Source organism: Podarcis bocagei, assembly GCF_964188305.1.
Source record: "Podarcis bocagei genome assembly, chromosome: 2".
In the NCBI taxonomy this organism is placed as follows: domain Eukaryota; kingdom Metazoa; phylum Chordata; class Lepidosauria; order Squamata; family Lacertidae; genus Podarcis; species Podarcis bocagei.
The window spans coordinates 56,166,520-56,187,855 of record NC_138126.1 but is presented as its reverse complement, the minus strand read 5'-3'; the positions used below and the strand labels follow the sequence as shown (position 1 = coordinate 56,187,855).

The 21,336-nt window shown below is 42.4% G+C and overlaps 1 protein-coding gene across 2 annotated transcripts in view; it reads right to left on the bottom strand.

Annotated features, from left to right (window-relative positions):
* Nucleotides 1–21,221, bottom strand: part of LOC308582228 (store-operated calcium entry regulator STIMATE-like) — a 32,893-nt gene extending 11,672 nt beyond the window's left edge. For both annotated transcript variants that reach the window (XM_081185165.1, XM_081185166.1), the window contains exons 1-4: nucleotides 20,899–21,221; nucleotides 8,144–8,192; nucleotides 6,067–6,162; nucleotides 4,937–5,058 (exon numbers count right to left, since the gene is read on the bottom strand). In XM_081185165.1, the coding sequence (XP_081041291.1) occupies nucleotides 4,937–5,058; nucleotides 6,067–6,162; nucleotides 8,144–8,192; nucleotides 20,899–21,118 (487 nt within the window). In that variant the 5' untranslated portion in view covers nucleotides 21,119–21,221. The remainder of the gene's footprint in view (nucleotides 1–4,936; nucleotides 5,059–6,066; nucleotides 6,163–8,143; nucleotides 8,193–20,898) is intronic.
* Between the last annotated feature and the right edge of the window lie 115 nt (nucleotides 21,222–21,336).

The following is a 21,336-nucleotide window of genomic DNA, read 5'->3' as shown; positions in this document are numbered from 1 at the left end:
TGGATAAGAGGACGAAGCACCAGCAAAAATACGAGTTTTAAAAAGCTTCTGCACGTGATCTGATTTGCTGTAATGGTTCTCAATAAGAAGTGTCAGCACAACTAGAATGCAGCTATTTCTTATGATGTTTCCCTCTCTGCTTTCAAGTCAGTTTCATAGTATCTTCAAATACAGACTAACAGCTGAGCCTGAGAACGCTGCAATGGAAACTCGAATACCTTCAAACAGCTGTAATGTGGAATGGGCCCTGGTCATTTCCTTTTCTGGCATGGCTTTGAAAGACATGCACCAGATATTTTACTTGCTGGTCTTGATGTTTATAATCTTTTTTTATAACACTTGAGCACTTAACGCTTCGAAGTCTGGAAATTTCTAATAAAGAGTGTTACTGAAGTATATCCCATGCACCGCCAATTAAATATATAACTCTGTCTAGAGTTAATTACAGATTAATAAACATTTCAGCAATAAAAATTCAGGCCTCTTTCTCCAGTCCAGATTTTGAATTGGAATATTGGGAACCATTTCTCTTTGTTCTGTGGAATTTGAAATATACCAAGCTCTCTATTTGCAGGTTAGCACCCAGGAACACATGCATTTTTAATATATCATAATGCTTTAATAGTAACATTTAAAATATACAATCTTTGTATAGGATTTCTCTCATCCCTCCCCCCAAATGCAGCATAGTTCCCTTTTTCTATTGCTGTTCCCCACAGAGACACCGGAAGAGACAAACATTTCTATGTGGCTCCAAATACTCTCCTGCTCAAGATCCTTCAGGTCCCTTTTTGGAGCATCTGGCCAGAAAAGATGTCAGTCAGAAGGATATACAAGACACAGACCAACTCACTCCCAAGCCCAATTTTCTTTTCCCATTGACACTCAATATTCTTAGTGGCTACCGGATGCAACTGAGCATGCTCATTTCTCATGGGGCAGTGAGGAATTCTGTGTATTCCTGCAAACCTTGAAATTCTCCCACACAAAGACAGCAATCCGTCGTATATTTTCCTGGAGTCAACAAGACTCATGTTAAATTACTTGCATGTACTGTCATGTATAAATTTATGGGTGCCTCCTGTCACCAATGTAGCAAATCTCATTATTCCACAGTACCTTCAGATGCACACATCTCACAATTCCTATACAGTGGTCCCTCTGGATACAAACTTAATCCGTTCCGGGGGTCCTTAAGTACCCCGAAAAGTCCGCAACGTGAGGTGCCGCTTCTGCGCATGGCACGATAGAGCGCTTCTGCGCATGCAGTGAAACCAGGAAGCATACACTTCCAGGTTTGCTGTGTTTGCAATCCGAAAGTTACGTTACCTGAGGGTCCACTGTATAGAACTGAGCAAAGTGTGAAGCAAGAAGAAGGGGCACACTTAAAGAACACACCTTTCCTTAGCCTTTCCCTTCTTTTTCTTCACATGTGCTAAAGACACATTCTGGCAACTTGCACGTTACAAGGGATTCCAGCTTCCATTAAAAAAGCACCAAGTTTATGTATTTTGCTTTGGCAGAGCTCAGGCTTTCAAATGGTACTACAAATCCAAAATTGTGTTTCGTGGCCCCTTCCCTTCTGTTTACTCACACTACAAGAATGGTGGGGAGCAGGTTGTGTTTTATCTGTTTTATATTGTATAGAGATCTTAGGATTTATCCAGGTGCTTGTGAAATAAAATTATTATTAATCAGTCACGAGAAACTCATTATCTGTATATCAAATACTGGTTGAAAGCTATTCCACCATTTTCAGAGGAAATAAACAGCTTTACTTAAATATCATGGGAAGGGAACCAAAACTCGAGGGCTGTTTCTCTTTCTACACTACATTCTACACTGCATGTCTCCCTTACCACAGGAATTCCCCCACCAGAGAAGTGTCCTGATAAACAGGTAGGGAAGCCAAAGCAGGAATTAGTTTCTCGAGGCTGGCATCAGTATAGAAAACCCTCACTTATATGCCCAACTTCCTCATTACAGATACATACAAGTATGAATGGACCTGTGTACAAAAGATAAATGCAAAAGTCATTGTTGCACTGCTTATTCTCAGGTTAAAGTAGGAATAGTAGTAAGACTTTCAAACAAATAAAAGTATTTCCCTCCCCCAATAAACGTTTCAAGACTGGAACAGAAACTTAGTAGCCTCCGTTTTAGAATAGCTTAGCAGTTGGTGTACAAAATCCATTCTGCACAGCCCAAGTTTACCTTAATCGAATGACAGGAGGCCAAGAAGAGAAGACAACAACTGATAATCCGGCGGATGCTGCCTTTCCATTCAAAGCATTGCTCAATTGCAAGCATTGCAAGGACTGACCTGCTGGGAGCCTGAAGGGCCCTGCCCTGCTTCTCTCCCCCTGACAGGCTCCACAAAGGACTACTGCTGCTGCTGGTCAGAGAGGGCTCCGTTTCTGTTTTTTAAAATTGCTTTTATTTTTTTATCTATGCCATTTTAAATTGTGATTTATATTAATGCTGTATTCTTAGTTTTAGATTTTATGATTTATGTGGAAATTGTTTCCCATTTGGTTGTGTACTTTTGGTTGTGATTTATTTACTGCTTGTGACTTCTGTTATGTAAATCTTGTCATGTTGTAAGCCACCTTGAGCATTGGTTTAACTATGGAAAGGCAGGATACAAATAAAATGATGATGATGAAGAATGCGGACATAATGCTGTCACTCTTTTAAATAAGGCTAAGAGATTGGAAGAGGATTGCACACTTCCACCTCTTATGCTTATTACATGTAGATATAAATCTCGTGTGATGGTGTTAACCATTGTATAAGCATTACATCTGCACCAACCCCTAGAGTACTGGAGAATCAACTTCAAGTGTTAAGCTGTTTGAAAGCTGACTGATCAGCACCTGTATAGAATCAATGCTGCACCGTAGCTAACGCTGACAAAATAAAGGAGAGCTGAATTCACATGGAAGATAGTAGGAAGCTTGCAAGGCTACAGCCCAAGGGTGGACAATGTGATGCAAACTACATTTGCCATCATTCCTAACCACAGGTCAGAAAATGCACACATGCATTTTAGCAGTTTCTTGGTTCTCACCTATTATGTTACTTTTGTTTTCTGTTGAAATAGTAGCGTCCATATGTAATATAACTATCAATCAAATGAGGCTGTGAAAGAAATATAAGTGCCAGCGTTTAGACTCAGACTTCCCTCACTCTCCCCGTGCAACTCAATCTGCCATATCACCAGCAGCTCCTCCTGCATATGTTGAGGTATCAATTCTCTTCCCAAGACACTATCAAATTAAATCCATAAAAAGACAGGCTTTTAATATGAGAACAGAGTTGTTGTCTGTCCTACTGAAGTAATATCAAGCTATCGCTAGGGATCAAATGATACATCTAGGAAAGTGAATGAGCTCATAGGAGGCAATCTGAAAATGCAAGAAAGGTCAGGAGTGTTTCATTAGTTAATTCAGGGGGGAAAGGAATGCTCATTTTCCTAATCCTAAGCATGAATTAAAATACTCTCTTCCTTTAGTCTACTTCCCACCTGGCACTTTTGAAACAGAGCAGTTTGTGATATTGCAAGAGATTTCTGCGCAGAGTCAGAAATCCCACTGGGCATGCCTAAAGTTCATCTTTGGAACTTGGCCAAAACTGCACTGCTGAACCTCAGTAATTCTGACTTATGATCTCCAAGGCATCCTAAACACTTTCAGGACTTAAGTGCAAAGATGTTTATTTCTCAATCTAATATGAGCAGGGAGCAAATCTCTTTGCAAGGAGGAAGAGTTATCCAATTTGACATAATAGTGGAATTTTTTTTTGCATCTGGAGTCTCCCTAAATCCACTACCCATCTGAATGTAGTGGGGGAAGAAATGAATACTGGGCTCAGGAAAATCTGAGACAAAGATAAACCCAATAACTGTACAAAGCCATTTCAGCTGAGGAGACAAGCACATCCATGAGCTCAAGAATCCCTATTGGGTTAAGAATAGAAGGACTTGCCAGGATCCTCCTAGATGCAGGATGCTTTGAGGGTGGCTAGTAAGAAATTCAATTTAGACATGATTCAGCACTGAAATATTTCCACCAAGGCAGGGAGAGGCTTCACATGAGCCTGTGAAAGTCTTCTCTTTTTCTTTATCCAATATGGGGAAGAATGGGGATGTGCTGGGTAGTTCTTCCCTGCCTGCAGCAGGGAGCCTGGCTTGTGTTTGTGGACACTGCCTGTAGAATTTAGATTCTTGTACATTTAGAGTTTTAAATTGTACAGAATGCTTTATTAGTTAGATACAGCAAGTCTCCTACTGCAGATGGGTATGGCGATGAGACAGAGGGGGAGAACCCGTGAATAGGGCTTTACCATGTATTATTCCAGGTCCAAATTATTATATATTTCATGCTTGTAACGTGAGTGGTGTTTTACAAAAACACAAGAGGATAGGTCTTTCAATCTAAAATTTGACGTAGGAGACAGAGGAAGGGAAATGGATGCAGGGAAAAACAGAAGAAAAATATTTACTATTTCAATTATATGGTATTAATGACACTAGGGCTGGGGACTAGGGGGTGAAGGCTTCACACAGCAGGTGGGTTGTGAGCTGGTATCTGAAGGAAGTAAGAGAAGGGGGCATTAATGTTTATCTGATTCTAGGAGGCAGTTCCAATCGTAAGGGACAAAAGGTGGAGTCATCTGAGAGAGCAGAAGACTAAAGTCCTTATGTCTCAAAGCTGGAAAAAACCCCAGATCTGTTGCAGACCACAGCCATCATTCTCAGCCAGCTGATATGCTGCTTTCTGATTGCGAAACATTACTGCTTTGTTAGGAGATTCACTCCAGCTTGCATCTTGGCAATGTGTAGCGATCAAATATCTGCACCTTTGGAAAAGAAACATGCTATACAGTTGCAGCTCAGCCCCAAAAGAATTCCTTTCTAAGGCATCAAAATCTTTACCATATTCACCAAAGCGAAGGGACTCCCACTGCTGCCATTCAACAATGCTGTTTACTGCCCGCACACCAGCGTAAATTAGCAGCATTCCCAAGGTGGCGTCCAGCAGAAAGTTGATAAGGTACCTAAAGGGATAAGTAAAAAACACAAGAGAAATAGGACAGATCTGAGGCCTATGCAGCTGCCATAATCAAAATTCCAATCCATAAGACTCTCAGCCATCACCACCACCTAGATCTTTGCCTTTCACAGCGCTGTCACCTATTCAAGATGCCTAGCAACTTAATCAAACAGTAATTTTAAGATATGCTACTCTTCATTCTTCATTTTTAGTGGTCAAATAGCAAGCATAGGTAGGCAGGGACACACTCAAGGGCTAGTGCAGTACAGTGGTTACCATGTTGGACTAGGACCAGGGCAATCCAGATTCAAATCTCTGCTTAGTCATTAGGCATGCTAGATATGCTTGGTCCAGTCACTCATTTTGAGCTTTAGTCTTCCTCATAGAGCAGTTGCTAAGATAAAAATCTATGTGCATGTAGATGCTCAAATGCAAAAGCGCAAGCAAAAAGTCAATAGAAGTTCTGTCTGAAGTGGATTTTTTGGTGTGTTTTTTTTAAAAAAAACACTACATGAATACATTACTGTAGAATGAGAGGCTAGATGGATTAAGACATTTGGATCGATCAACCTGGATGCATAAATTTGAGCTATTATTATACTAGAGCCCACCAGAGGTCACTATTGTCCTGGAAAACAATCAAGCTGTGACTGATTATCTCTGTTTTCCAGCTTTTTTGACAGAATTGCTCCATCTGGAGGAATATTAGCGTTTCAAAGTTAGGGTTAATCATTTGAAGGGACTTGTGCATTGCAGGAAAGAAGTAGCTTGATGCTGTTCTGCACTACAAGGATGGTTATGAAGCATCTGACTTGCTGGCCTGACCAAGCAGGAGCCGACTTCATTGATTTCTAACTTAGTTTGTTGGGCAGGGATCTAAATTTAAACTTTGTTGGACCAATATTTCTAAACCTTGTTGGCTATTATTCTAAAACAGCATGCAGGATGGTTCTATAAAGCATTGTGTGTACACACACACACACACACACACACACACACACACACTACTTACAGTGAACAAGGGTCCTCTTCAGTAAGGTCTGATAAATACACATTGGCAAAGTGGATGAACAACATCCCTATGGCTTGTTTGGAAGTATCCAAAAACCTACAGGAAGTTAAAAAAATGGTCATCACATGAAACACAGACCATACAGATCTCCTCATCTAAAACTGCAAGTTCTTAGAAAGGAAAGATACCAAGGGTGCAGAAGCGGTTTTAAACTTTTTATCATGGAGGCGAGAGACCCTTTTCAGCCCAAGTACTGCATTTCTTCATGGGGAACCTTCCAGGGACGGCATGCTAATAAGGTGGGGTAGCGGCAAAAGTGGAGACTGGCAAGTTTGAGAACTACGTCCCAGCAACACAAAAAAGTCACAGGTTTCTCTAGAAATCCCCCCCCCGCCCCTTCCATTCTCCATCAAAGTGAAATAGTTACATATTTCAAGAGGGCAAAGCTCTGGGAAGTACAGAGCAGAGCCAGTGAGGGCCGGAAAGAGTCCTGGGGGGCTGCATTTTGCCTCAGCTATGAGAACCCCCATCACTTTTTTAATTTCCTGCATCCCTGGCAAAGTCCAGTCTATCAAATTCACAAGTATAACTTGACTGGGTGAGAGGGAATGAAGTGCAAGTGCTCTTCATTCATAAGGGTCATTAGCAGGCAAGTTTCATTTTTTATTAGACATTCCAATATATTTCTCTGTTTTCTAGACCCGTGTGTCAAACTTAAATGAGCTGGAGAGCGAAATTTCCTATCAAACAGATGCCTGGGTTCACTCAAAATTATGGAGCTGATGGGCTTATCCAGCCCCAATTTGCCTCCTTTCCACTTCTTGTTTTCTCCAAACCCCTCATGAACACCACCACCGCCTCAAGCTGCCAGCTCTGCTCTTCTCTGCCAGTAAGCCTCGTTTCCATATACTGCACCTTTCCCCCCATTCCTGCCAGCTGAACTTCCCTTGTCACCTAAGTCTCTGCAGGCCAGCACCCATCCCATACCTCTCTGGATTGGCCACCAATACAGGATAACTGCACTCTGCACTTCTGTTTCCACACACCTTGACCCCGGCACTGCTAATTATGTGGCAAAATTTATATACCACTTGACTGTAAATCAAACCTCTCTAAGTGATTTGCAAAAATGAAAAAAAAAAGAAAAACTGTCAATAAAGGGTCAAGTTTAAAACACATTATTTAAGTCAAATAAAAATATAATTAAAATCAACTGTAAGCTAAAAAACAGATCAAAGCACCTGCCAACTCTTGCCTGCCTGGATAGGACGGCCCGAGCAAAAATGTTTCTAGCAGGCACTGAAAAGTGTACACTCAGGAATCCGATGTCAATAGGCAGTGAGTTCCTAATCTGGGAGAGGCAGGAAGAAACAGCCAATGCTAAATAAATCCTACTAAGGGCATTGACTTTCAGATTCAGAAGATTTGTCTGCAGTATGAGAAAGATGTCACGGGCAATTAAAATTGATGGGAGTATGCAGAAATGGTGGAATATACTGGAAGAATAAGAAACCAAGAAGACTTTTTAAAAACAGAATGGGGAAAATTTATTGACTATCTGAAGATGTAAACAACTTAAAACATTAGAAGAATAAACATGTGCACTAAGAAATAAGGGAAAGGGAATTCAAAGGGGAAATCAGTGAATAGGCTTGAGCTGGATATACAGTAACAAAAAGATATAAGCAAAGTAACCACAGAAAGGAGGGGGGAAGACGAGGGAAATGCAGATTGATTATGTACTTTGCTCTAGCGAACAGGTTTTAAATTTAAATTGATTTAAATTTCAAAATGACCTGCTGCTCCTGCAGTTTGATATTATTTGCCTCAGGTTTGCCTGGCACAGGAAGACCCTGTAATGCAACTACAATCTTATTTAAAAAGGACACAGAACTGAGTGCAACATTCTCAGACATCCCTGCCTTGGTGTTCCTATAGACTGGGAAAAAACAAAAACGTAATCTGACGCACAGTAGTCAGGTTGCAACTGCCTGCCCTTTGTAATGCATCGCCCAAGGTCCATGAGCTGAACATCTAGGAAAGGTAAGGCACTCTAGGAACAATACAAAGCACTTACCAAATTCTCCAAGGACGCCTTTCATGCTTTGGTTCTCTGAAGCGTTTCACTGAAAAGAGAATTGAAGATAATCAGTGGACTGGCAAAGCTGTACCAACTAAAGTCCTCCACCCTGTTCAGCTGGATCTGCATGCAAAGTTGCTCATGAATAGTATGGCAGATTTCATACTCTCACATCTTATTAAATCTAGACCAGTATTCAAGAGCAAACTGCAATCGACCACTTTGAACACTCTTCATAGATTGGCATCTACGTTCAGTTCCAAGGTTTCATTGGTACTTATCCACTATATATTTTAGCGTCTGGTAACATGCACCCCTTTCTTCTGCCCTCCCCTTTACATTAAGGACTTGACTCAAGCAACCCAGTAAATATGATAGCCTTCAAATCCAGAGTTGCATAGCTCATTTAGGGCAGTGCAAAATTGCTGAACTAAGTCATTCTTGTTAAAAAACAACAAGGAAATACTTAGGTAATTTAAAGCGACTGAACAATTTAAGGCCATTTGCTGAGAGAGAAATGGAAAGGTCACAATAAAAGCCAAAACAAAGGCAGTGTACTTATTGCTTGAAGTGGTTTGTTCGTTTTATTGGGGACATGCGACCATTATGGTTATAGCTTGAAATAGTAGCATGAAAATGAGAGCAATAAACTCAACTTGCTTTGCAAGTGAAAGCTTAGGGAGAAGGAAGATTTGCCTTAATGCTATTTTCCACCAGCTTATAAATACTGTCAGTTTACGTAAGCTTACCAAAATACAAGCTACAATTAGGCAACTATAACTCATGCTACAGTATTAACTTTTACAGTTAAAAAAGGTAATCTAGGTAATTCAGAGTCCTCATGCTCCTTACAACAGAAGGGAATTAAGGAAAGGATGAGGAATTTGTGCAGCTAGCTCTTTAAAACAAAAAAAGAGAATTGCAGGGGTGAATGGTTTCCTTGAGCTATATATGGAGATAAATACTGCAATTAAAAGCGGAAAGCGCCAGTAAACAATGATGAAAAGCCAACATGCAAGGAATTGAACAGCTTGACAGAATGCAAGGTTACACAGAAACAAAGGCAACACATCCCACTGCATAATTATACTTTGCCTCTTGTAACAGGCCAAAGGTGGGTATGGAAGCTGTATACCAGGGGCAACCAAAGTGGTGACTTCCAGAAATTGTTTGGACTACAACTCCTAGCATCCTTGATTATTGGCTAGCTTGCCTGGAGCTGATGGGAATTAAGGTCCAACATCACATGGAGGGCAGCAGGCCATAAAGGAAAACAACAACGCCCTTATGAAACAACCATTTTTGTGGCAGCATTTATTAAGATGCCATAATAAAAGATGGGTCAAATTTCTATGGTGGAAGAACCAGCATGAACATGTTATTAAGCAGACACTCTGTGATGAGGATAGAGGAAAAGCAGGTGGTAGAATATTACCGGTAACTGAGGTGCTGAAGTCATAGCTGTAATGTTTTATCTGGTTCGTTGGCTTTATATGACTGTTTTAGAGACAATTTAAGGTAGTGCTACCTTTCAGAGCTCTTGGGGGTTCAATTATTGAGAGAAGAAAACGTAAGGAACTTCATGATCTGATGAAGTTGGATCTAATGTTCAAGAAGCCTGTGCCACAACAAATCTATTAGCCTTTAAGGTGGCATGGGACTTCCTTTTCTTGCCTCCCTCTGAAGCCCACTCTATCACTTGCCCCCAGCATCTGCTCTGGATGGTTGGAGGACCCTCCAGAGCCGCTCTGGGCAGCGGCGGGGAGGGGGGAGTGTGAAGGCCTCATGAGGAGAAGAGGAAGGGGAAGCCCTGCTAGATGACTGCAGCTCTGCTGACAGCAGCTGCTTACATCTCACAGAAGGATCTGGAAGGTCTTCCGACTTTGGGGACAGATTGCCAAAGGATGCACTGGAAGGGGGAGGATGAAAAAAAGACACACAGAGGCAGTGCAAATGGCCCTTTGGATTCTGACTGCGATATATCACTGCCTAGGAAGCGATTAAATTTAAAATGCTACATCATGTGTAACACTTAGGCCCCCTCCAATTTATCTGTTTATTGATTATTCGTCCTGATTTGTTTGCACACAACTTGCACAGAGAGGTTATGTGAGCCCAGACTTTATTGAGAGTATATTCAGATTTGTCTGCAGGGAGGCTATACGACAATGAGGATTCTTTCAGGTTTGTTAGCAGAGAGGGCATATGATTGTTATCCAACTCTTTTCAGCACATGTCCCTGTTACTTTCCTAACTGCAAAAGTCTCTGTTTTAGACAAACAACAACGACAACGTGGATTTGTTGTGCCAGAGTGCTTTAATCCACTTTAATTGCGCAAACCGAAACCTACAGTATGCAGTTGGATTCTTCCTGCAAAATACTGGTAGTGACCAGACAGTATTTTCACAATGGGTTTTTAAAACGGCTAATTTTGAAGCACGGTATCAATTCACTGGCAGACACTAAAAAACGTTGTTTGCATACAGAGCACCAGAATTCTTCAAAGTAGTAAGAGGAAATTGAAGTTGAGATTTGCCAACTGGCAAACTGTAGGCTGTCAACTGAAAAGGAATTAGAAAATATAATCTGCAAGTTGGAAAAGATTCTCTCTCCCCCCCGGAGAGAACAAACATTGAGTCTATTCCAGTTCTCTAACGCTGCTTCATTTGGAGAAAAGAATCCAAGAAAATTGCAGAAAGCTGTTTAAAGAGACACCAGCTTGCAATACATCTAGCAGGAAACAGATAGCATAAAGTCCTGGAAGTGCGGGGGGTGGGGGGTGGGGGATTACACTTTTCACTATCATGCACTTAAGCCATTTCTTTAATTGGCATATGTTTTCTATAATTTGAACAAGGCAAAGCTTTTTATTACTCATTAAGCCCTAAATGGCTTGGGAGCAGATGATCTAAATGACCGCTCTCCCTCCTTGCACGAACCTGCTCATGCTCTACTGTCAACATCTAAGGTCTTGCTCTGTTTCTCACCACCTTGGGAGGTGTGCTTGGCAGGTTCAAGAGAGCAAGACTTCTCAGAAGAGCAGCCAGATTGTGAGAAACACCTTCCCCAAAGAGGCTTCCCCCCCCTCTTGAAATTTAGGAAGGCAGCAAAAACGTATCCCACTGTGCCTTTGATACATTTTTCAATGTCACTGTTGCTTTATGGTCCTCTTATGCTGCATTTTATTTCTTAAACTGATATGATTTATTTAACCACACTCCTCTGGCACACCCTAAGTACTGAGGTCTTTAAAAAATGAAGCACAGTTGAAAGTGGAGACAACAGATGTACTGCTCCTTGTTTATCTGTTTGCTATGTAACACAAAAAAACCTTATTTTTTAAAAAAATGAGGCACAAATGGGTTGCAGCTTCCTGTAATGGGTACACCATCACCTTTTTAGTTTAGAAAAATTACTTCAGAGTGAAGGGAAACAGGTCTTATAATATTAAGAAGGGTACGCAGAAGGGATTTTTCTCTTTCTTTTAGAACCCTGGGTCCCCCCCCCCCAATGAAGTGACTGGCGCCTAAATTCAGGAAAAAAAAACCCTTTTCAGGAAAAAAACCCCTAAGGGAATTATTCCTCACAACACATAGTCAACTTATGAAAAATGACTGCCATAGGCTACAGTGATGGCAAATGGTTTTATGATAGTCAGATCTCCCCTATACATATTTGATCATCAATGCTATTAAACAGTGATAGCTACAACACAGTTCTGTGCCAAAAGGCAGTAAGCCTCTGAACACTAGAAATGGAGGGACAAGAAATGGAGGAAGTTTTTTGCCTTGAAATTCTGCTTATATGCCCTTGGCTTACCACTGTGAAAAACATGATGCAGGATCTCTTGGACTGATCTAGCATAGCTCTTATAGTCAGCCCTAAAGATAAATATAAAACATGTGAATTTACTTTTACTGGTAATGTCAACGATGTAAATGTGTATAGGTTGTCTGTTTAAAGCAGCCTTCCTCAATCTGGTGTTCTCTCCCCCCATGTTTGAACTACAATTCCCATCATTCCTGATCTTTGGCCATGTCAGCCAGAGGCAATAAGAGGTAGAGTCCAAAACATCTCCAGACTGGATACCAGACTGAGCAAGGACAATTCAAAGATTTCCAGGATTTGCTATGGTTTTGGAACATCTAGAAGACAGTAGGAATGGTAAGGTCAACACAAGCAAAAAGCAACAAATTTGAGGCCATAAATACTAGTTACTGGATTTTATTTTGCCCACTTTGATATAATTACTATGAAGTGCTTTAAAACATTTCTAGCTATAGGCACAGAACAGAGTCACCAGATCTAGGGTGATCTCGGTAACCAGGCAGATTTTTGTTCTCCCATCCCCTCCAGTGAGAGACAGGATCTCTTCCCAGCCCAGCTGTGTGGGATAAGCTCCTGTTGTGAGTCAAGGACACGCCACCCGCAAAGGAGTATAATATGACACAAAGACACAATATTTTAGGTTAATGGGCAAAATTAGGCCACAACTTTTGTTGGTTACACCATGTGAGTAGTATTAGCTTAGTCATTGGATGAAACAGCAATGCAAGACTCCATAGGAGTCATATCAGGGTTAACAACCAATGGGAGGAGCTTGTTGATGCAAATACAACTGGAAGCTCCCCCATGATGTCACCGGGGCTCGTGCCATGGCCCTAGCCACCAGCAGGGCATCAGACAGGATCCACAACCGCCAGATTCCTTTAATGCAATACCCCAAAGAGGAGGGGTAGATGATGGCCCATACCCAACCCTCCAACACAGCACACATATTCCAATTTCTAACCGCCAATACCAGAAAGTTGTGATGAATTGCTACAAGGTAGGCAAAAAAACCAAGAGGCTGGTGCCAATTTGCCAAATGGATAAAAAAGTCCTACCAGGCACCTTGGTCAACCAACCGAAGTCCATAGCAAGGTCAATATGCAAAAGAAGCTGACCTAAGAGGGAAGGAGGGCTGGAGATCCAAAGAAAGCAGGAACAGGCTGGGAACTGAGCGCTGCCACGGTTGTTTAAATGCGGCTAGCCCCGCCCACCAGCCGGCCCTATTGGTCGGCTGGAAGGCTTGGCCACGGCAGCAGAAGCAATCAGGAGCAGGGAGCCGAGTTTGCCTCCCTGCCCCAGCAGGAAGCTGCTCCTGCTCACAACCCCTCCCCTCTGGGGAGAGGAGAGGCCTTCTCTTGCACAACCAAAAAGAGGGATGTGCATGAAGCCTCACTGCTTTCTAAGCATCTAGGTTCAGTGCAGAATCAGGAAGAGGCCTCTCCCATTCTCTTCTGTTTCTGAAATCAGTGTTGCATCAGGAATAATTCCCCTTCTCCCCCATCTCTCCAGGTAAGGAAGAATGGGGGCCTCTCTTACTCTGAAATGAGTAATAATAAAAAAGTACTCCACACTTTTAAAGATATGCACACAATGCGCTACAAAGAACATTTTAATCTGTTACAAGCAGCTGATTAAGAGTTCGAGTTCAATATTCTTAGATGATTTCTAAAAATCTGCTCATGATATACTAAACAGCCCTTTAAGCATTAAGTTCAAAGCCTAAAGAGATTCTGTCTAATTTATGTAATTGTGGCAAGAAGCATCAACACTGCTGATCCCATTTCAGAAAAAGCTGAAAGGCATTTCCAGCAATCTGCTAGATTTGTTTCAGAATTTATCAGCAGCTACCTTGCAACTGAAAAGGAGAAATAAATTTTGCCCACTTCTATTATAGTATTTCCCCCCACTTTGCTATTTAAATACAATAATACTTTGTAGTTGGGAAACACAAGATAAATTTAATTCTTGCCCTTTCTACACCATAAAAGACTCCTGGAGGTGCCTCTCCATCTAATAGGATCAAGCATGGTTCCACAGCAGGGGACTTCACAACTGTATTGTGCAGGTACTTTTAAGTGAGACTGTTAAATGATACTGTGATTAATTGGCTTTTGACACACTAAACCGTATTATCATATAGGGCCCCAAGAAAAACTTAAGAGTCTAGCAGTTACTCCAATAAGAAGTTTTTAGACTAGTGCTCCAAGTGCTGAATTTGAGATTCAAAGACAAAACTAATTTCCTGTAAGTTTTTGCTAAGGACAAAACAACCAAGCTTACTTCAATTAAATTATCCAACTTGTTTGCTCATTTTGTCACTTTTCTCTTTGAAACTGAAAGGAGCCCCAAATTGTTGGTTGATGGGACCCATCCTAACAGTAAAACCAACTACTCAGACTTTCCTAAGCAACAAAAAATAGCTACAGAAATGATAAACAAGTACAGTTAGTATATTTTGTGGTCACTTCCATGTTGGGTGGACTACAATTGTCGGTCATATCTAAAGCTACCTCTGAGGTAAGATCACACTGCCTATAAAGGATGGAGATATTGGGGAGAGGGGACCACTTTAGAGGGGACCAGTTTGGAGAATTTCACACGTAAATGACCTTTAAAACCTCCTATAGTTATTAAGATCCTCCAGTATGAATAGTATTCTATCCTCCTTTGATTTCAGTGTTCTGCTGCTCCACAGGCATGGGGAAAAAAAGGAACAAGCTTGAAAAATCCACAGCCCAATAGACTAAATACTGTACCTTATTTCCTAGCATATCAATCTGAATCTATAAAATTAATCACTATCCCTTTAAAAAACCTACTTGAAAAAAATCTATAGCATTTTTTTTTATAAGATGGCAAAACTCCAACAAATTTTACCACACATTTAAGCATTAAATCTTTTCAAACCTGTCAGAGTTCTGGGGCCTGGGTAACAGAACTACGCACATGAGCAAGGTCCCGCATCTACTCCACCTGTCACTCATTCTAAAATTAAAAATAATGGCAGTTACATACACCAGCTATTTTTATTGGCCCAATAAAAGAATATTTATCTTAACAGTAACTGTTTTCAGGCAACTACAGGTTTTTGAGAAAAAGTATAGCCTTTCTGTGACATATCACTATAGTTTTTGTTTAAGGGGGTTGTCTCTTAGTGCAGACCCAGATCATTGAGCCTGAGCTTCCACAGCCTCTGCCCACCATGAGCCACCATTGGTAGGACTGGCAGCAACAGCAGCAGATACATTCTATGCTTATGATAATATTTTACTCTCTTGTTAATTACAGTATGTGGTTTTCAACTGTGTTTTGCATTTCACTTCCTTTAGTAATCTTTTCTTTTGAAATGTTTCAGATAATTTTTTTGTTGCTGCGTTAAGTGTGCATTATGTAGTTGGCCTCCTTTGTAATGTTTTATTTAGAAATTTTTGAGAACATTTTAGTGTCCTGTTAATTATGTTGCTATGAATGTAAACTTTATATTTGACTTTCTTCAGTAACCTTCAGTAACCTTCTTCAGTAACCTTTTATTCTCAATGGTTTTATTTGATGTTTAATATAGGTTGTAAACCACAGTGAGATGTTTTTCTTAAAAAATAAAGTGGCATAAAAATGAAATAAATATTTTTTTAAAAAAAACTTTCGAACTTTCGCAGTTTGTCTCAGTACCTGGCTCTCCCTTCGGCATGGAATGTGGGAGGCACTGAGTGCAAAAGTGCTTTGCCTGGCAAAAACCCTCCTACACTGCCATACTGGCATGTGATAGGAAAGGGTTGAAACAACATACTGTGGAATATACTAGCTACATGGATCAAAGGTTTGAATTGAGATAAGATTTTCTTCGGCATGAGAGTTGGTTGGGGAGAGAAGCCCATGGTTTGTTTATTCTCAGCTTCTTTTATATATTTATGATTCGGCAACCCTGTCCGGAATATAAGATAAAAAGATATTTACAAGCGAGGAAGAGATGTTAAGAAGCAAAAATGAAAACTGTGTATGATCTGAAATGAAGAAAGGAGGGGGAGGGGAAGCTCAAGTATCACTATGTCAGACAGAGTACAGTGGTACCTTGGTTCTCGAACTTAATCCATTCCGGGAGTCTGTTCAACAACCAAGGCGTGGCTTCCGATTGGCTGCAGGAGCTTCCTGTACTCAATCAGAAGTTGCGGAAGATATTTGGCTTCCGAAAAATGTTCGCAAACCAGAACACTTACTTCCGGGTTTGCGAAGTTTGGGAGCCGATTTATTCGACAACTAAGCCGTTTGGGAACCAAGGTACCACTGTAATTCCCCTCACCTCCATTTAAAAACAATAAGCAAGGATGTGCCTGAAATCTGTTGCATAACTTGATCCAAAAGATCTATATAGCAATAAGGATGTCTGAGATCCTACAAAGATGCCTTCCTATGGAATCTGATGTAAATCAGATATGATATGATCTCAAATGAAAGAATGTTAGATTTAAATTTGCAGACTAATAGTTTCTCCAATTACATCTAACCAACTCTAAAAAGAAAGAAAACACAAACTTGGCTTCAGGTATACTGGTAGGGTGTCTTCCCAAGTTAATAGCTGAACCAGTCTATTTTCCTTCCCTCCATGGAGAGGAACAGCTGGAGGAAAATAACAAACAAGCTAGAAAAGAATCGTCTGCTTCCCACTGGAACAAATAAGGGAAGCAAGATGAGCAAAGGCCCACAATTCCCCCAATGAGTCTTGAAAGAAGCAGCGCCGACATAGAAAAGGATGGTTGCTGTAATAAGGGTATATCAGCTTCCATCCCAGGATTGCTTTGTTATAATGAATGACTCAGTTCCCAATGGGAAGGTAACGGCACACTTGGAGTCAAAGAGCAGCCCCCAATCTCAGCATCAAATAAAAGCCTGCACTATCCAATCTCACTGCAAGTTGTCCCAGAATCTGACAGTCACACTCCAGGGTGGGCTCACTTAAAGGTATCTGCTACACCTGAATGCATGAGTGTCCATTTAAATCTATGGGCTGGTGGAGGTGAAGGGAAAGTGAAGAAGAAAAATTGTTACATAAAATACACATCTAAACAGCTTTCAGGTGACTGGAAACACAGGAACTGTTATGGTGGAAAGAGTCCTGTTCTGATGGAAAATTGATTGTGGAACCACATGGTTTTTTAGTGATTCCCCTCCCCAAAGCACCCTGCCACATTGTTCAGGAAGTGATTTGTAGTCCAACAACATATGGAGGGCACACATTCACTACCTTTGCCTTAATGCATTCTAACTGTATCACAACAGAAAGGATAAGAGTTCTGAAAGCTACAGCAAGTTTGGCTATTTTCAAACAATGGAAAATGAGCTGTACTCATTTATTTTTAAACGGGAAGAGAAAAAATGTCTACTATTTTCCAGACTATGCTTACTGCACACTCATAAAAGATAACACTTAAGAACGTGAGTTAGCCTATTCAGTCTTCCTCCCAAGCTATTTCAGGTGCGCAGCATAGGTATGACTGTTCCTTTCTAAACACACACAGAATCATAGAATTGTTGATTTGGAAGGGACACCGAGGGTTATCCAGTCCAACTTCCTGCAATGCAGGAATATCTATTAAAGCATCCAAGACAGATGGCCACCCAACCTCTACTTAAAAACTTCCAATGGAGGAGAGCTCACCACCTTCTGAGGGAGTGTGCTCCACTGTCGAACAGCTCTTGCTGACAGAAACATCTTCCTGATGTTCAGTTGGAATCTCCTTTTTTTGAACATGAAGCCACTGCATCACACTTGTTGATTCATGTTAAGCTTGTGGTCTACTAAGACCCCTAGATCCTTTTCACATGCACTGCTGGCAATCTTATATTTGTGTAGCTGGTTATTCTTGCCTAAGTGTAGAACCTTAAATGTGTCCCTATTGAATTTCATCCTGTTAGTTTGGGCCCAGTTCTCCAATTTGTTACGGTCATCTTGAATTCTGATTCTGTCTCCAGCAGCATCCTCCCAGTTTGGTGGCATCTCCAAATTTGATTAGCATCCCCCCAGTTCTTTCACCAATGCATTTATAAATATGTTGAACAACCAGCCCAGGACAGAACCCTACAGCAAAAACTTGTCACATTTTTACAGGATAACGATGAACCATAAATGAGTACTCTTTCGGTTTGGTCAGTCAACCATCTATAAATCCACCTAACCGTTACCTCACCCAGTCCACATTTTTCCAGCTTCTCCACAAGAATATCTTGGGGGACTTCGTCAAAAGTCTTACTGACCCACCAACCCTGTAACTATAAAAAAAAGTAATAAGATTTGTCTGGTATGACTTGGTTTTGAGAAACCCATGCTGGGTGTTAGTAATCACAGCATCCTTTCCTAAGTGCTGCAGACTGACTGTTCATCCATTCTAGGACCTTTCCTGGTATTAATATCAAGCTCACTGGTCGGCATTTACCTGGGTCTTCTCTCCCTCCCACTTTTGAAGATGGAGACATTTGCCCAATCTGCAGGGACCTTATCTATTCTCCAATAATTCTCAAAGATTATAGACAGAGGCTCTGAGATTACATCTGCAAACTCCTTTAGTACCCTTGGGTGTAGCTCATCAGGGCCTGGATATGTGAATTCATTGAAAGTAGCTAGGTGTTCCATTACCACCTCTTTTCCTATCTTGGGCTGCAGCTCCCTCCTTGCATAGTTTACTCTGTTATCATCAGGTTGGGCACTGCTTTCCTTTTGGGTGAAGACAAAGGCAAAGTAAGTGTTGAGCAGTTCCCACATCTCTGTCACTCAACAGCATTTCTCCATCTTCTCCAAGAAGGGACCTACTACTGTCTTGTTCTTCCTCTTGCTTCAAACATAGCAGAAGAAGCCTTTAAATTTATTTTTAACCTCTCTTGCATGTCTGAGTTCAGTCTGAGCTTTGGCTTAGAATGACCTTCTCCCTGCAACTGTTTACTACTCATGTATATTTTTTCGTGATTTCCCCTTTCTTCCATTTCTTATACATGTTAAATCTCAGCTCATCTGTAAGGTCCTTATGCAGCCACACTTGAGGATCCCAAACAGCAGACCTGGGAAAGGTTTGAAGTCTTTAGGTGTTCAGAGTAGACACTCTGGTCTTCAACTGGAGAGTTGGGACCTGAAGTCGAGCATTAGTCTGACATAAGGTGGATCATAAAAGGGGCATCCAATATCCAAATGTATGGCAAAACCACACACACCAAGAAGTCACCAAATATATGTTTGGGCTAAAGATGAGTGCCAGAAAATTTGTAAACCTACTTTGCTAAAGAGAGCAGACATTTACATAATGCTTCTTCCAATGGTGAACAGCCAGCTCATGGGTCTCTAAGCAATACTGTGCAAAGGATTAACACAACACTTTGCAAGACAGATCAGAGTGATAATAAGAGTAGCACTTGAATAGGGAAGATGACTGTCAATGGCATAAAGAATACACATATTGAGAATCAAATATGGGAGGGTTCCAAAATCTGCAACAGAACACCACCTTTATTAAGCCAACCAAAATATGACAAAATAGCATGCAAGTTCTGAAGCTTTTTTCACCAGGCTAAACACAGGAGGAAGGGAACCTGATTGACGTTGGAGGGTGCAACTCTTCTCTGAAGAGCTAAACACAGGCAATAGTGCATAAGCCATTAAAAAAACACCATGATCTAGTTGGTAAACATGAGCCACTCTGTGAGATTCACAGCATTTGGAATCTCAAAACAAATTAACATGTTTCCTGCACACAGCAGCTGCAGAAGGCAGACAGCTATTGCAACCACACTTCTCAGAAAGCCAATTCATAAGACAAGTTGCTATATTTATTCTTGCAGAATAAGCGCTAGAACACACTAGAGCTTTCATTTTTTAAACATACTTTCCCAAGGATTTTAAGCAGCTAAAGTTTAGAGCAACATGCTCCCCAAACTCATGCTTGATAGGCAGGAAGCTGAAAATGAAAAGAAACAGAAGGTCCACTTGCCTCCATTCCCACTAACAAAGTGAACATACAGCCTCAAATAAAACATAGTAACAGAAGTAATTTACTCCAAAAGATGACAAAAGCACTTAGTAAAGAAACCTTGAACAGCATCCATCTACAAATGCGACAAACTTAAAGAATGACGACCATAATGTCAATACAGTGGGCAAGGGGTCACATCATGGGAAAGTGAATCTTGGCAAGCCATAACTCCATTTTGGAGGGTCAGTGAACCCGGGATTAAGCAAACTTGTCAGGAGTCGTCATACAGCAGATACAAGGGAAGTTAAAAGGGCCCTTGAGCAGAGCGATTTTGGCAACTTAGTGAAGTGCCCACACCCATCTATCCACCTGGAAACCAGTAAGAAAAGCGCCCATGCTCCGAGGCAATCTTTATTACAGTACTTCATTTTCTAATACGGAGTTGAACCAGTGTTGAAAACACATCTGAGGATGCAAGGAGTGGGAGGCAGAAGGGGACTCCGCTATCAAGTCGGGGATGCAGCTGGAGGCAGAACAAAGCCACAGAGGCGGCGGCGGGTTTTCCTGAGCACATTGTTCGAGGGAAACCAAGGAGGAGAAGGCGGGAGACCAGGAGCAATGGGGGTTGTAGGGGGCGGGAGGGAAGAGCACAGCTGAGCACGAGAGAGACCCGCTCGGCCACAAGCACAGAAAGGAGAGCCGGTCCCAGAGAGAGAGGCAGTCAGGCTACATCTCGAAGACGACGGGCTACGACAAGCGAAACTCGCAGGAAGTTGCAGGGAAGGAAGGAGGGGCGCGGAGGTGGGGCTGGGGCGCCCCAGGGAAGCAGGATGGAGAGGCTGCCTGGGGCCGGGTTGCCGCCTGGCGAGGCAGGGAAGGCGGCGGGGGTCTCTCTCTCTCTCTGGCCCCGGGGCTCCCCGGAGAGAAGGGCGCAGGCGGGCGGGAAGGAGCGCCGGCCAGGGACTCACGCATGAGGAGGCTGAAGGCCACGACCCCGAGCAGCCCCTGCAGGAAGATGCCGAAGCTGTCCATCAGGGCCCCGTTCTCGCAGCCACGGTAGCCCGGCCCATCCCCGGACGGGGAGGAAGCAGCGCCGGGCCCGCCAGCAGCGCCGCCGCCGCCGCCCTGCGGAGAGCCCGGCCTGGGCGTGGCGAGGAAGGAGCTGTTGGGGGCCAGGGAGCCCCCCATGGCGGACTGAGCGCGCCGCGGAGCAGGTGCGCCGGCCACAGGGAAGGAGAGGGAGGGTCGCTCGCAGGCTCCGCGGCGCTTCCTGGGGACGGGGGAGGAACCCCACGCGCCGCGTCACCGGCAGCGCGTGACGTCAGGCGCCGTGAGCCTCGAGGGGGGAGGGCGGGGCCAAGGGGGCGTCGGGGCCGCGGCCGCCGCTCTCCGTCTGTCAGGTGAGG